The sequence below is a fragment of the Eptatretus burgeri genome, chromosome 13, assembly GCF_056783735.1.
Source record: "Eptatretus burgeri isolate ZD-2024b chromosome 13, Ebu_testis_v1, whole genome shotgun sequence".
Lineage (NCBI taxonomy): Eukaryota > Metazoa > Chordata > Myxini > Myxiniformes > Myxinidae > Eptatretus > Eptatretus burgeri.
In genome coordinates this window covers 22,444,739-22,459,844 of record NC_140973.1, presented here as the reverse complement: position 1 = coordinate 22,459,844, position 15,106 = coordinate 22,444,739, and the positions used below count along the sequence as shown (strand labels likewise).

At 43.0% G+C, this 15,106-nt stretch overlaps 2 protein-coding genes across 2 annotated transcripts in view; one reads left to right on the top strand and one right to left on the bottom strand.

Annotated features, from left to right (window-relative positions):
- The window catches only part of AGMO (alkylglycerol monooxygenase), a 78,614-nt gene extending 70,152 nt beyond the window's left edge, over positions 1 to 8,462 (top strand). Inside the window, exons 10-13 of the mRNA XM_085851657.1 lie at positions 8 to 124; positions 378 to 460; positions 2,386 to 2,491; positions 7,716 to 8,462. Of these exons, the coding sequence (XP_085707783.1) occupies positions 8 to 124; positions 378 to 460; positions 2,386 to 2,491; positions 7,716 to 7,781 (372 nt within the window). The 3' untranslated portion in view covers positions 7,782 to 8,462. The remainder of the gene's footprint in view (positions 1 to 7; positions 125 to 377; positions 461 to 2,385; positions 2,492 to 7,715) is intronic.
- Positions 8,412 to 15,106, bottom strand: part of LOC147014054 (ETS translocation variant 1-like) — a 65,117-nt gene continuing 58,422 nt past the window's right edge. Inside the window, exons 9-11 of the mRNA XM_085851659.1 lie at positions 14,749 to 14,921; positions 13,700 to 13,801; positions 8,412 to 12,777 (exon numbers count right to left, since the gene is read on the bottom strand). Of these exons, the coding sequence (XP_085707785.1) occupies positions 12,541 to 12,777; positions 13,700 to 13,801; positions 14,749 to 14,921 (512 nt within the window). The 3' untranslated portion in view covers positions 8,412 to 12,540. The remainder of the gene's footprint in view (positions 12,778 to 13,699; positions 13,802 to 14,748; positions 14,922 to 15,106) is intronic.

The window sequence follows — 15,106 nt, the reverse complement described above, 5'->3', positions numbered from 1 at the left end:
TTTGCAGTTGACGGGTAAAGAGAAACCCTATAACCCTGAGATTCCTGGTTGGTTGACTACGTATTCCATTGTTCAGATTGCGTGGACTGTCGTGTTTTATCACAACCTGGAAAGCAGCAGTCAGGTAAGAATGCAGACCGTCACTGTAAAGAATGTAACAATACCCCCATCACACCAGGCATCCGAACGAAGACACTTCTTACAATTATTTGACCATCTGCAAGGATGAAGTGAAATTCAGATGCACTTTATTTTTTGTCATCATAAACTCACACCCTCCTGCTTGTTTAAAAGTAACTTGAAATGTACATTTGGGTGCAAGTGCTCAAATACCATGTCATGCTAATTGATGTTATGTGGAACTCTTGTGCACGTAGATGCTGCCTTTTTCTACGGTCCTCATCCTCGTTGCTTTTATCATACTGACCCTCTGGTCAGTGGCGTTACTATTGGATGGAAGGTTAGTGCTGCCACACTTCTGTTTATTGACCTTAAATAATGCCTCTCTCTCCCCACCCTGCCTTCTTGAGTGATATTTCTGTCCATAGCCACTTATTCCTGCTTGCCTTGTGTGAACATTCTACCCATCATTTTCCATCTGCACAAAGATAATTGGTTGTATGTGATTGGTTTCTCCAGCACCCAATCAAACGATAATAATTGGAGAAGTCTGTTTTGTCTCTGATTTATATGCACTCTTGAACCACTGGATGGAAAGAGTTGCATCGGTGACCAGACGGAGAGGTTTTAGGTGGTTAAAAAAAAATCATAGTCCTGTGATGGTTTAGGGTGTGGTGAAGCATCCAAATTGTCTCTATGTAATTGTGCCACCTGGTGGAGGCCAGTATTACATGTCATACAAAAATATGCCAATACGGGACTTTCAAAATGATGCAATCCATCCCAAAATGCTTTGTGAAAATGCGAGGAAACCCCTAGGAACAGCGACCATTGGGGCATGCTCACAGATATCGTGTGTGAGAGATAAAGATTGTTATATTATCTAAAATGGCTCGCAAAGCTTCGAAACAAAGTCGAAAATTCTTGGAGCAGTACCTAAGAGAAAGGGGTGTGCCACTGCACAACAAAAAAGTTGGAAAACTTTCTCAGCTCACCGACAGGGCTGAGATATTTCAGCTACCCATGCTGCAGACTCCCGATGATGATGTGCAGGGATCGAACCGTCGCCAGGCGTGTGCTTCCCAAACCCTCGACCATCGCTGCCAGTCAGTGGACTTTGAACCTTGTGAGAACATGGCAAGCTCCGTGATTTACTTAATGGATTTCTGCAATTGGAAATATGATGTGCATAATTACCAATGAAGTAATGGCTATAACAACTCGACAAAGGATATCTTCTCGACGTGAAAATACACAAAGCTTGTACCAGCTATATTTATGTGGGAACGAGATGTACCATGCAGACTTCCCTGTGGAAGACACCGTATCTGGTTTAGGTGCTTTGTAACACCAATGGGAAGGTCATATCTGGGCCTTATGAATGCACAGGGTAAGTTTAAAATCAACTTGAAAAATATTTGTTATTTACTATTGTCATCATCATGTTGGGAGCTGTCGTTTGTTGGTTTGTACAGCATGGAGGGAGTGGGAGTTGTGTGAGGGCTGTTATAGATGGTGGTCCAAAATTCACACCCCATCGTGATTTTAATTAATACAAGGAAAAATCATAATAAATGTTCGACAACTAGTCGTAACATTATTTTAGTAAAAATATTATTATTAGTTATCATGCGGAATCCTAAAGGGTGTTCATGTATACAAATCCCTATGTGGTGTGACTTTTGAGCCACCCTGTCTACAGTATATCCCATCCATTGGGACCATACTCTGTGCAGAGTGTTGGTGCTGCCGAAGCGGTCTCCTGGGCTATTGGGCACAATCCTGGACGGGTCACCACTCTGACGCAGGAGACTCAAATGGCTCAATCATCCCAGCATGCTGGTACTCATTTTGCCGACCTCGGAAGGATGACAGGCTGTGAACCCCACCTGGTATTAATTCAACAGCCGAGTGGGATTTGAACTCAGGACATACAGTATCTATTGTTTGTTTAGTTCTGGGGCCAGAAGATAAATTATACAAGATTTTTGCATCTATTGCTAAAAGGAGAAGTGGATGCGCAAAAGGCCTTGTTTGTGTTCACACATCATTTTGAAAGTCCTGTGTTTTGGGTGGAATTAACTTGTCTGTAATTCTGGGGTATTGAGCCAGCCATACGGATTGGTTCTTCACTAGTACTGTATTGTAAATCCCCGAACAACCTTCAAGCAGCACTGCATCCAAAGCATGGCTGTGCTCATAGAAATAACAACCCATAGGTGAAAGAATGACTGAATGAACCTCCCTCCACACTGTGCCTGACAGGGTTACGACTGGTTGGTTGGAAATTTGTAGGTGTGGCCTTTTCCTGCTTGGTGATTGGTGGCTGTTTGTTGAGTCTCCTGTTCAAATGATGACTTCTCTCTCTCAGGTACCTTGCATGAACACACCTCTTCATAGTCCTGCAGCCGAGTCTGATATTTCAGATCAATTGTGCAAATTTGCATAAAAGCACCAAAATTGGTACATGTAGAATAATGTATTCCGAACAATTCTAGATATGGAGCCACCCGAGATTGTGCCTTGCTCAGCTTCGGCGACCATTTTCCAAAATGGCTGCCATTCTACTTTAGCGAAATTGGCTATATGCTCTTATTTTCTTATTGTATTGGTGGTAGATATAAGTAAAGTGTAAAATTCAGTAAATTGACCATGAAAAGGCGTATTCAAATATTATGAGCCAGTATTTTCTGTAAAAAAGCCATTATTTGATTTGTAAATTTCTGCTCTCCTGAAACTTTTCGCTGAAAAGTACGCATTATTGCCTGGAGAACAAGAGTCAAATGATGTTCATCACATTCAATAGGTTTGGAATCAACAAAAATTGCATTATAGATTACATACTTTACTCTATTTTGAAAAGGGAACTGATAATCGTGATAATGACAAACTCAGAAAATGTTGTCAAATTATTGCACACTTCACTTTGAAGCAGCTACAGTTTACTGTCTACTACCATTCTACCAGGACACATGGTACACGCATACATCAGTCTAGTACAATACGAGTTTCTGAGCTCAAGTGTACTGGCTCTGGATCAAGAAGTCAACACTTTTACAAGCAATGCGACTTTGCATTTGCACATTCTAAGCTTGGCCGATATCTCAGTCTGTGTCTACTGCATCTGTCTACTGGCATTCTCCTTCACAAGCACACAGTCTAGTGCATTGCAGATTAGCCTTCTTGCATTTGCAGCGGTTTCTACAGCCTTTTTTGCAGCTGCACGACACCAGCTCGAAGCAGCTTTTTGAAGCCTTAGGGAGTGTGGTCCAGAGCGGTTCGTAGGACCATCCTCTGTTTGCCGCCAGCCCCAGCTTGTTGGTGAGGGAAGCACGGGTTGAAGGACCAAGACCTGCCCCCAGACATAGCCACCCTGGAAGACTGATCTCTTCACATGCTGTTCCAAAGCATTGTAGGTAGGTGGGATGCGCTGGACGGAGTTCCTCTTGGCGAAGAGTTTCTTTCTGGCCTTGTTGACATCCGTATATGGACTGGTGCGGTCATAGAGGAGCACCACAAACCTTTCAATGCAGTGCATTGTGTCATCCTGGATGTTGACTGGTGTGGTGGTCAGGGTCACAAGAGAATCTGTCAGTTCTGGAAACGAGTTCCATGTGGCCCAGGCAGATTTCTTCCCATGCCCCACGAATGCTGATACCGTGTCACATCCGGTCATGGCGTGGAAGACAGGGAGGGCACGTGCCTTCTGTGGACCGAGGGAGGCAGCTATTTCATGGGCAGGGATGTAGCGGTAGTTCTTGCCCGTCCCAAAGGCAATCCAGAGTTTCTTACTCTGAGAAACCTACAAAGAGAATAACAATGACAGATATTCCATGTTGTTTAAGTAGAATGGTGGCCATTTTGGAAAATGGCCGCCAAAGCTGACCAAGGCAAAATCTCGAGTGGCTCCATATCCAGAATTGTTCAGAATACATTAGTCAACATATGTACCAATTTTGGTGCTTTTATGAAAAGTCGAACAATTGGTTTGCTATGCTGCAGTACTATCAACTGTGACTGCCTGAATGGTTGTCAGTATTGTGATTTGCAATCTTTCTACCTAAACATGTTCTGGTGAGACCTAAATGAAATCCATACTTCCTGCAATTGGAATGGATATAAAAATCTGCATTGTGTATAATTGCATGTAAACATTAGTGATCTTCCATGTCATTGAAGAGTTAATGCCAAGCAGCTGTTGCGAGTCATTTTAAATGGCGATTGGAATTACATGAACGAACAAAACTATGAGCTGAAAATGAATGAACATGTTGGGAATTATGGAACCATGGGGGGACTGCTGGAGAGGTGGGGTTGGGGGTGGGGGCGACGGTCCAATGACACCAACTCCTTCTATTTGCTGAACATGTGTGACCCATGATAGATCTTTCATTGAGCTGAGATGTCCTATTCCCTTTAACCTTTTCGACCTCTGAAAATAGTACAATAAATTGAATGACGATGTTAACATGATAAATGCGAGTATGGGTCGAGTTAAAGTTGTCCTTTTGTTGCCAACTGTTGGTGTTTTTGACTCCAACCCGGCAAAAACGTATCGACTCCAAACTTGATGGACATATGCCAGCGGGACTGGCAAAATGACAAATCAATTGCCAAGCCTGAAATGCCCGTAGTTACGCCAATGTACTTGAGCCAAGATATGAGGTGTGTTTAAAATGCTGCACAAATCAAGAAACACCAAAAAGTACGAGGTGTGTAATTAAATTATGAATACATTTTAAATAATTGTTTTTCACGTTTATCGACTTGTCCTCATCGTGGGTGTGATTTATGTACATCATGAGACATCATTGTCCTTTGAAAGGAATTACAAGGACATACACAGTATAAGTGGGATTTAGAACCTGGGTTCTCTTGATCATGATGTGTTTTCTGACGGTTTTTCCAAACAGGCCAAACAATAAAGTGTTAACTTTTCAGTGACTGCTGCTTTCTGAAAAAAAAAGACAATTATATATAATAACTGGACAAGGTGAGGGGAAAAAAAACCATGCTTGGTCCCCAACACCACACCCACACTGCTACACATGCACAACACCTCGCGGAAATTCCACCAACCAGGCAACCCACACGCCATCACGTCCCACACGCCATCACGTCCCACACGCCATCACGTCCCACACGCCATCACGTCCCACATGCCATCACGTCCCACACGCCATCACGTCCCACACGCCATCACGTCCCACACGCCATCACGTCCCACACGCCATCACGTCCCACACGCCATCACGTCCCACACGCCATCACGTCCCACACGCCATCACCTCCCACACGCCATCACGTCCCACACGCCATCACGTCCCACACGCCATCACGTCCCACACGCCATCACGTCCCACACGCCATCACGTCCCACACGCCATCACGTCCCACACGCCATCACGTCCCACACGCCATCACGTCCCACACGCCATCACGTCCCACACGCCATGTTTGTGCCCTGAAAACACAAAAACAACAACAAGCACACCCTCCCCCCACTCCAACATGGTACCACACCAGACCACAAGTAGGTAATGAAAATAACAGAGCAGACCATCGCTGATGTGATTTGACGTTTATTGCTCAGCATTTCGAAAAATAAAAACACTCCTCCATTGAGCAGACATTGACCAGGAATAAAAGCAGACGTGCCCAGACTTGGGGTCTATTGGCCTGAGGGAGCTCGCTTGGAAGCAAGTGAAATGTCGCCTCAGACTGCTCTTGCTTATTACTTAAATTTGCAGAGTATATCTCATTACTTTTTGGTTGGATGTGCCTTTCCTCTAAAAAAATATTATATATATATATATATATATATATATATATATATATATATATATATATATATATATATATATATTCGTGGGGTATGCTTGCATATTGTAAGCAATAACGAACCGTGCTTCACCATTGACTCACGTCGCTCACTTGCATTTTTTCATTTATTTATTTATATTTTCATTTACGGATGCTTTCCGATGGTTCTGTGATTTTTCCCGGTGTATCAGCTTCGATATCCATCTACACGGAAAATTTCAGCTTTCTACGTCACCTGGAAGGTACCAATCTTTAATATCAGTGAATCAGTGGTTAGAATGAGCTTTATATATTAGATATATAAACCCCCATACTCTTCCAGCCAAAGAAAGGTGCATAAAGCAACCAAGAACAGCCACACAAGGTAAGCCCGTTGCGGTTTCAAACTCTACCCAAGTTCCTTCACAGCTGCAGACATTCACAAGTAGCACATACATGAGAATCCCAATGCTACACCTCCCTCAGCATCAAACAGGTTTCATCACTTATTGGCGAATCATCAGCAACAGCGGAGACAGAAACGCACACTCCCAAGGCTTCCAAGCATGTACAACGTGCAATGTCAATCGCAGTCAACATATAAATCGAAAACAAAGACCTAATCACGTTTCTCACCCACAAATGGAGGGATGCAAGAACCCATGGAGGGAAGAACCAATCGGCTCTCACCTAATCAATTCATGCAGGCGGCTTGGATTTCCATAAATTAACCCTCATGCTCTTTCAGCCAAAGAAAGCTGCACAAAGCAACAAAGAAAAGCTGCACAAGGTAACCCTTTGCTCGTTTTCATCAACACTGTTGCTGATATTCCTAACCTGATGCGAAACACAGTCGAGTACAGTTTCGTAGGAGTATAACAAACAAGTGGCACACTTTCACTAAATGATGTAATGAAGAAGGCATTCCTGTTGACCATTTATTATGGCTTCCTGAATGGTTGTCAGTATTGTGGTTGACGACCGTATATGGACTGGTGCGGTCATAGAGGAGCACCACAAACCTTTCAATGCAGTGTATTGTGTCATCCTGGATGTTGACTGGCATGGTGGTCAGGGTCACAAGAGAATCTGTCAGTTCTGGAAACGAGTTCCATGTGGCCCAGGCAGATTTCTTCCCATGCCCCACGAATGCTGATACCGTGTCACATCCGGTCATGGCGTGGAAGACAGGGAGAGCACGTGCCTTCTGTGGACCGAGGGAGGCAGCTATTTCATGGGCAGGGATGTAGCGGTAGTTCTTGCCCGTCCCAAAGGCAATCCCAGAGGAATCCATCCCAGAGGAAACTGTACATCATCTGTAAAAGACAAAAACCTACAGAAACTTCTCGAATCATGCCACCATAAAATCGAGAGACATCAGCTACCTTAAGACATTTCAAAGCCCATCATTGTGATTGGTGGTGTGTTTGCCCTAAAGTTTTAAGTAATTTGTTGAATTTCCTGAAATGAACCATAGACGTCTCGGAGAGTTCAATGATAAAGATGAACACCGAGTGTGCGATTCAAATCTAGCCGTGAGTCGGGGCACGTAAGCGGATGCCCCCATCAAACAAACATGTCACGGAGAAACTTGGTATCTCGGCGAGAATTTGTGATAAAGAACTATGGAGTCCACGAACCTTTGGAGCGTGGAAACAATACTCCACCAGCGGGTGAGTTTCCATGAACCGTGTAAAAATGGATATTTTATGAAAACCACCTTCGTTGAATCGAGTGAATCTTTATAAACACATTTACTGTTTGCATTATTGACGTTTCTTCTTCCTTTCCAGGCTTTCTTTGTGGCATCTGCCACATTTTGGATGGCGCACTTTGTCAGTCTAAATACAAGTGCATGATATCTCAAAGAAAACACGCAATCCATCGTGGTCGTCTTTGAACGGTTTTTTGCCTCCAGTCTGCATATCACCTTGAAAAACAGCATCAGCAGATTGCAGGGAAGTGTCGAGTGTGTGCAAAACGTGTGCCGAGTGTGTGCAATGTTTCTGAGTGTGTAGTGTATCTGATAAGCTTGACATATTTTGCGGAACGGCACCAACCCAAAGGCCGGATGCAAGATCAGACTTGCCACTTGTGATTGCCGATGATTACTGTGATTGAACTGTCTGCGTTTTGAGCTATGTGTGCACTGTACTGCAGACACACGATTGTTTTAGCCTGAGATAAAAGGAGCTAATAAATGTGTACTCGATTGCAGAGTTGAAAGTGCGCAGCTTACCTACTCATTGAGGTGGCCGGAATGGTAGACCTGTTTGATATTCCCATCTGAGCACTTGGCTCACAATGTTGGGATCCTATATTTGAATCCCATGAACTGTTGATTTTGTCCATTGTTACCTAATGTAGTACTGGTCCTGTACTTGATAAACATACGAGCTCTCATGGGAGCCTGAGTTTTGTGCAGAGGGGCAAATAGCAAAGATTGACTGCATGATTAATTAATTAATTAATGCAAATCAAAAGTACAATTTGTTTTCGATACGAGTTTATTAAAGGTCGTAAATATCTTTAAAAATACATCTCCAGGGTCAATGTCATATTCTGTGTGGTACACTGGTTGTTTGCGGATAGGGAACGGGTAACAACATGAAAGTATGATTATGCAGGGGTGGGGATGGAGGGGTTGGGGGTGAGGGGGGAGGTTGGGGTTGGGGGTGAGGGGAATATATAACAGGTCAAACATGCAGCAAATATGATTACAAGGCCCAGCGCCTACTATGGCATGAAAGCACGTCGTCCTCGTTCCTTTTCACAAATACATCGTTAAGATGAACGCGTACCTTTGAAAACTTACAATCCCATCAGAAATGTAAAAATCTATTATAATACAGTTCATTATGTTTGTTACCTTTTGCTTTTACTAGGAGTGACATCAAAACATTTACAATAACACCGCCTGACGAAACGTTTTCGACATTTATCAGAACGAGGTGACAGTTTTGCGGATATTGTTGAATTGCCTGAAATGTCATCTTTGGTTATTTTTGTGATTCTATTTTAAAATTCCTTATCCCTGAGCTAAATACCAGTTGTTTTCATGCTTTAAGTTTGGTGTAAATCCAACGGTAATCCTCCTTCAGATTTAGTTTTTGATCCAGGTCTCCGTCGACTTGTTAATGTTCCAAGGCTATGGTAAGGAAGGCAGTTATTTGTGGTGATAAGAAATTCGTTTCAGCCGACACAGATAGGAGCAGGATCATGAAGAGTGAGATTGTCAACTCTGGACTGTGTTCGACCAATAGAAAGAGATCCTTCAATCCAGACCTGCTGATGCATCAGAAAACAGTTGCGCGCGTCACCTGAGTCGCCTGTTACCGATTCACCGCCTGTAATCGAAGAACATCTCAAAGTTAGAAGAGCAAAACCTCAGTGCGATTCACTCCGATTTCTAATAAACCAGGCAGCCATGAGGAATCCACCCCAGAAGTCCTTGCATGATGGGACAGTGCAGAAACCACTGCGCGTGGTACATCAAAGCCTATCACCGTACTTGAAGTGTAAGAACAAAAATCATGTCGTGTCAATGAGATTCAAAACATTTCCTAAAACCTCATATTCTAACCACACCCAAAGGGCACTTGACATGTTCGAGGTAAACACTTGCATCCTACGATTTGTGTACACTGCAAAGTTTTAAACAGCGGTGCAAAGAAAAAAAACAACAACAAACAAACAAAATTTTTTTTTTAACTCAGCAACGTTTCTTTCCTCTCCACTTGAAAGTGGCACCAAGTAAGGTAATGCAAAGAAATATTGGCAAAAGCACAGGGATTCCTGAAGCATCTCCTCAAATTGACTGATTGAAGAAGCATCCGATGTAACCTCACTATGAAATTGATCTCGTACCTCCCACCTGTCCCTAAAGAGACCGATATTCCCAAAGCAGGATGCATTGCCTTCCCATCGGGGTGGGAATCATTCTTTGGATGACATGAGTAGGAAAGGCCCTGGAATCGTGTGCAGCCAAACAGACAAGTGAATTGATATCCTGAGGCACAGTAATGATTCGTGTCGTTTGGATCCTGGTGAGGGAGAAAACGCAAATGGAGCTGGCCACAGGCCGCAGGCTTGCATCCAACCCCAAGGATATTTTCTAATTATATGAACATGGTATTAATCGAATCCATGCTCCGAGAGGAAAGCCTCGTCCTTTGCCGCTGGCCGTTTGGCCGGACTCTCAGATATGGCAGTGACGTGAGTCATGTCGCTCCGGTCTGTACATCTCAAGGCGCGCTTCTCCATATTCCAATTGTGCACCAACTACCATTTGTTGTTATGCTGAAATCAAATTCCAAATACCATTCCAGCTACATCGTCTGTAATTCACATCCCACTGTTTCAGTTACACCTGATAATCGCCCACAATGCTTGGCTTCATAATGCCATCCCACCTTCAAGGTCATGAAGCCAGTGGACCATTTGTTTTAAAGGCCACGGGGGTGAATAGTTTGGCTTTCATAGTGCAAAAGATTTTAATCTCAACTTCATAAAGCCTTGAAGCCAGAGGATTTTAGCGAGGAGTAAATGTCAGCTGAGTTAAACAGAGCACGAATGCACAATGTGAATATCTGCCACGATGATGGGAATAAACACAAAACTTCACTGCAAATCTTTTGTGAAGAATACTTTAGAGACTGGAATACCAATGTGACGTTAGTTTACTGCGAACGTTTTTATTCTTGCGTATCAAACTAGAAGGACACTCGGTAGAGCGCATACCTCCGCCCCGCAATGCCTGATCCACGAGAACATATCAGGCCCATTACATTTTTAAAATATCCTGCTAAATATCATTTTTGGCCCAATCTCTCAATGGTGAAGAATCACTTTAAAAATAAAATAATTCTCGTATCCAGATCTGGATTTGGATCTTCACCAAAATCTAATCAGTTCGTCCTGGTCACACACTCAACCTCTCCACCAAATTTCATCCGAATCCGTCTACAACTGTTTGAGATATCTTGCACACAAACAGACAAACAAACAACAAAAAGACGCCAAAAAAGACGTACTTGCAAAATCCACCCCCCTCTCCAAAGGTTGCCATGGATACATCAAATTGTCCATTTCATTTACATTAAAATTGACAATCTTAATCAAAGCTCAGGTCATTGATTCTTTTTAATTTTGAAATTGAAGATTTCAGAAGGATGGTCTTGAGTTGACCTTTGACCTTTTGACCTCGAATAGTTGTTTTCCAAAATTCAGTGACGCAATATGCAAATATTGTTCAAATTTCAAGTCAATCAGATGAAAAATGACGATTTTAGAAATTCGACCTCAAAATCAAAGTAGGCTTCTCAGTTGAGACGACCTCTACAACTTGGTAAAGTTTCATGACTATGAAGTATCGAATTTTGACCTGTAGGTGATTGACAAACAGACAGAATAACAAAATCGACTAACCAATATACAGGACTTGAAAAATCTCCCATTTTGCAGGTAACAAACAAACAAACAGAGAGGGAGGGGTGAAAACACAACCTCCTTTACTTTCGGTGGCAGAGGTAATCATCGCTCACAGTTCTAAGTCTAAGTTGGACAGACAATTCACAGCGCTGGCTGTTGATGGGTGGATTGCCCTCAATCAAACGTCAAATTTCCGTAGGTGACATTCGTTCACAATAAAATGAATCGTCTGATCTGCGTGACCACAGCCACACGCTGGACTGTCTTTGAAATGTCATTTAAGGAGACCGTGTGATGTCCTTGAATGGAGAGTACAGATCCTGTAACGCGCAGACCATCGTTTCCAGCGGGAAGTCCATTAAAAAAAAAAGAGAGAGGAGCAACTTGCAAACCTGAATTTTCAATATTCGTTTCTTTTTTTTTTGGAGATGCTTTTGAATGCAGTTATTGGATCAGTACCTGGATCTGGTTGATGATGATGTAATGTCCCATGAGTGTGGCATCATTGGAGGAGAATTTCTCATGAACACAGGCTCACATTTTTCTCTGAGAACGTCTTCATATCGAAATGGATTTAATGCTTGAAAATTCATTGTAGAAAAAGAAGAAAAACAAAAGCTGCTCCACAAACATGGATGAAGACCAGGACTTGGGACTGGTGTACCGGGAAAACGAGCAAAGGTTTAAAAAATTTTTAACGAGAACAAGATTTGCTTTATCTAACGGTTACTAAGGCTGGTTATATTTCTTGGAATGCTAAAAAATATTGAATTGCTGATAGAATGCATGGTGTTGCCCAGAATGATGATAAAAACAACTTTACAAACCAAACAACCTTGATTTTAAGAAATCCGAACAAACCAAGTACCAAGTTTTCCTGTTTCAAATCTGCCAAACTGCAGATTCCGTAAAATAGATGATGTACTTTGGGTGTCTCCACGGTCAATACTTTGTGAGCTGGGCTCCACGTAGAGGCACAACCGTATGCTGCCATTGACCGATACTGACCTGCTTATAGGCCTTTGTCTTTGCAAGCCCTCCTGGGTTGTTTATAGACAGAGGTCTAGTCAAAAAGCCTTTTAGCGAAAATACTGAGCTAGTTTTATGCACACCCGACAACCTCCAGACCACATCGGTGGACCAAGAACCTTCAATAATTTCCGCTTCCACTTGCAACCTGAGGTTTTCTCAGAAAGTATAGGCCTCGGGGACTGATCCTTGCCCAAGATCAATGACCTGTTTAAAGTCATCAAACGGTCCATCATAGTGCGAGAGGGGTGGCGGAGAGAGCCTGTGGAGAACGCTGAAGGACCGTCGATGGCTGGGCCGAGGTGCGATGATAAGCCTGTGGCCCTCAGGAAACGCCATTGTGAACAGTGCTTCAGGGTCACATACAAACTTGTAGACATAGCGCTCTCCTGCAACCTGAAGAAAGCAAAGACAACTTTGAAAGGCAGTTAAAGCAGTGAGGCTTCAAAATGATCCTATCAATGCCTTTTTATACAAATATTGGAACTCATGGAATAACGACGATACAGTGTGTTTGGTTAACATATTTAGTGAGTAATACGGAACGGGCACTCGAGGTTGGGGCTTGGCAACAGGTAAAGAAAATTTTTCTTCATTTTACTTCTTGTCTTTTGAAAAGTTACAATTAACAAGACAAGTTACACCTGTTGGAAGAGTACTGGTTCTTGCATTAGCATTGGAATTGGCACTTTTCCCTTGATACCTGAGTGCTCCAACTCGGTCCTCAAGTCCCATTGCTGCACTCATTTCATTGCACTGTCTGGCTAACGTGGGTCTTTATAGCAATGCCTGCACATGGCTCCGGTGACCCCACCAAAGTCACAGGCGACAGGTTTGGGTAGGAATTTGGAATTTTTTCAGGGTACCGGCACACAATGTCCTCCTCTTTCCAAAACATATCGTGGGATATTTAATGTCCATCAAATGCTCGTAGATAGGACACCAAGCTTAACCTCCACCCAAGGGATGGTGCACACATTTATGCTTCTCCCTCCATGTGAAACACCAAGATGACAGTTTATAGCTTGGTCAGGATTCAAACCCAGGCGAGACAGCTCAGAGGTGAGTGTAGGTACCTCTGTGCGATGATGATGATGATGATGATGATGATGATGATGATGATGATGATGATGATGATGATGATGATGATGATGATGACAAGTGAATGGTTTAAAGCACAAATCAATGCACTTTAACATGAGATCGCAGCCTTGTGCTTCTTAATAACACTTCTGATGTCATCGGTTGGTGGTGGACAAAACGCATCTTGCACTGTATGGGCCCAGAATGGTGATGCATTGGGGACAAGAGGTCTCACCTTCTGTAAGATTCCCTTCTCATAGTAATAGCGCAGAGAGCGGCTCAGCTTGTCATAGTTCATGGCTGGACGGTTCTTCTGCATTCCCCACAACCTGGCCACCTTAAATAGTGGGAAAACACAAGTTACGAATAATGTAAATTAAAGAGCGGAGAAGTGCAGAGGGTGGTTCCAATTTGATCTGGACCTTTGTTTTAATGTCAACGGTTTTTGTCACGATTGATGCACAACAATAATGTTCACTTATATAATGATAAAAACAGAGAAACCTTTCCATCAAAACGAGATCCCCAAATTGTTCGATGCTGGCTGGATCGAGGTGGCCAGTCTTGTTGATTTGGGTTATTAGTCCCCTACTGGTTTCACCGGAGGAGACTATAGGTTTGCTCTCTGTCCGTCCGTCCGTCCAACCTGTGGTTTTTGAAAAAAAATTTCCCCGTACCTTTTAACATATTGAACTAAAACTTGTTGCATGGCTTTATTATGATAGGTTGCAGAACAAGTTCACGATTCAGGGAAATTTGTCAATTTTTCAGTTATGCCCTTTTTGGACTTAGAAAATATCGCATCGGTAGGCGACATGTATTGCAAAGCAATTCTCGCTCTTGCTCTGTGTGCTCTCGTGCCCATCATTAAGTCTGTCCCAGTCAAATATAGTTGTAATTTACAGGCAATCATCACCTTTGTGTAGATCTGTAGAATTCAATAGGTGTGAAGTTTTCATTGATCACAAATTTCATTTTTGCCATCTTGATTCTGAGTGCGTGCATCATAGCAGTGAACATGTGGTTATGGGTATTGATCACCAATGCTAGAATAACAAATTTCTTCTAGGATTATAAATACCGCACAGTCTACACAGTCCAGGTCGAATTTGAACCCCCTTTTAACAAAATCCTTCCTGTTGTTATCCTTTTTTTTTTTTTTTGGTTCTTTTGAGAATCAATTTCAACATCGAGCATGTGCCTCACCTCAAACTTACAATATTGCCTCTATCGAACGATTGACATGACATAACCCTTTAGCAAACCCAATATGTACTCAATCACCTCTTCGGGCTCCACAAGTTTGAATTCCATTCCACGGCCCGTCCAAGTAATACAGTGACCACTGCGTGGGTCGTCGAGCAATGCGACCAGAAACTGCCAGAGCTGCAAGGAGCCACGCCTCGGACCAAGTGGACGGTCACGTGCTCGGCAGTGCCCTTCCACCTTCATGTCCTCTGTTGGTACAGTGCGATATCGAGTCACAGCAGATAACGCCGAGTCACCCGAATTCAGGACCCACTATACTGAAAACACTGTGCAGCACCATGGAGCATCATAGTAGGTCACGTAGTTGTAGCAAGACATCCAACATAATCATGTGACAGCACGCCATCCGACGATATAAACCACATCACAGCTC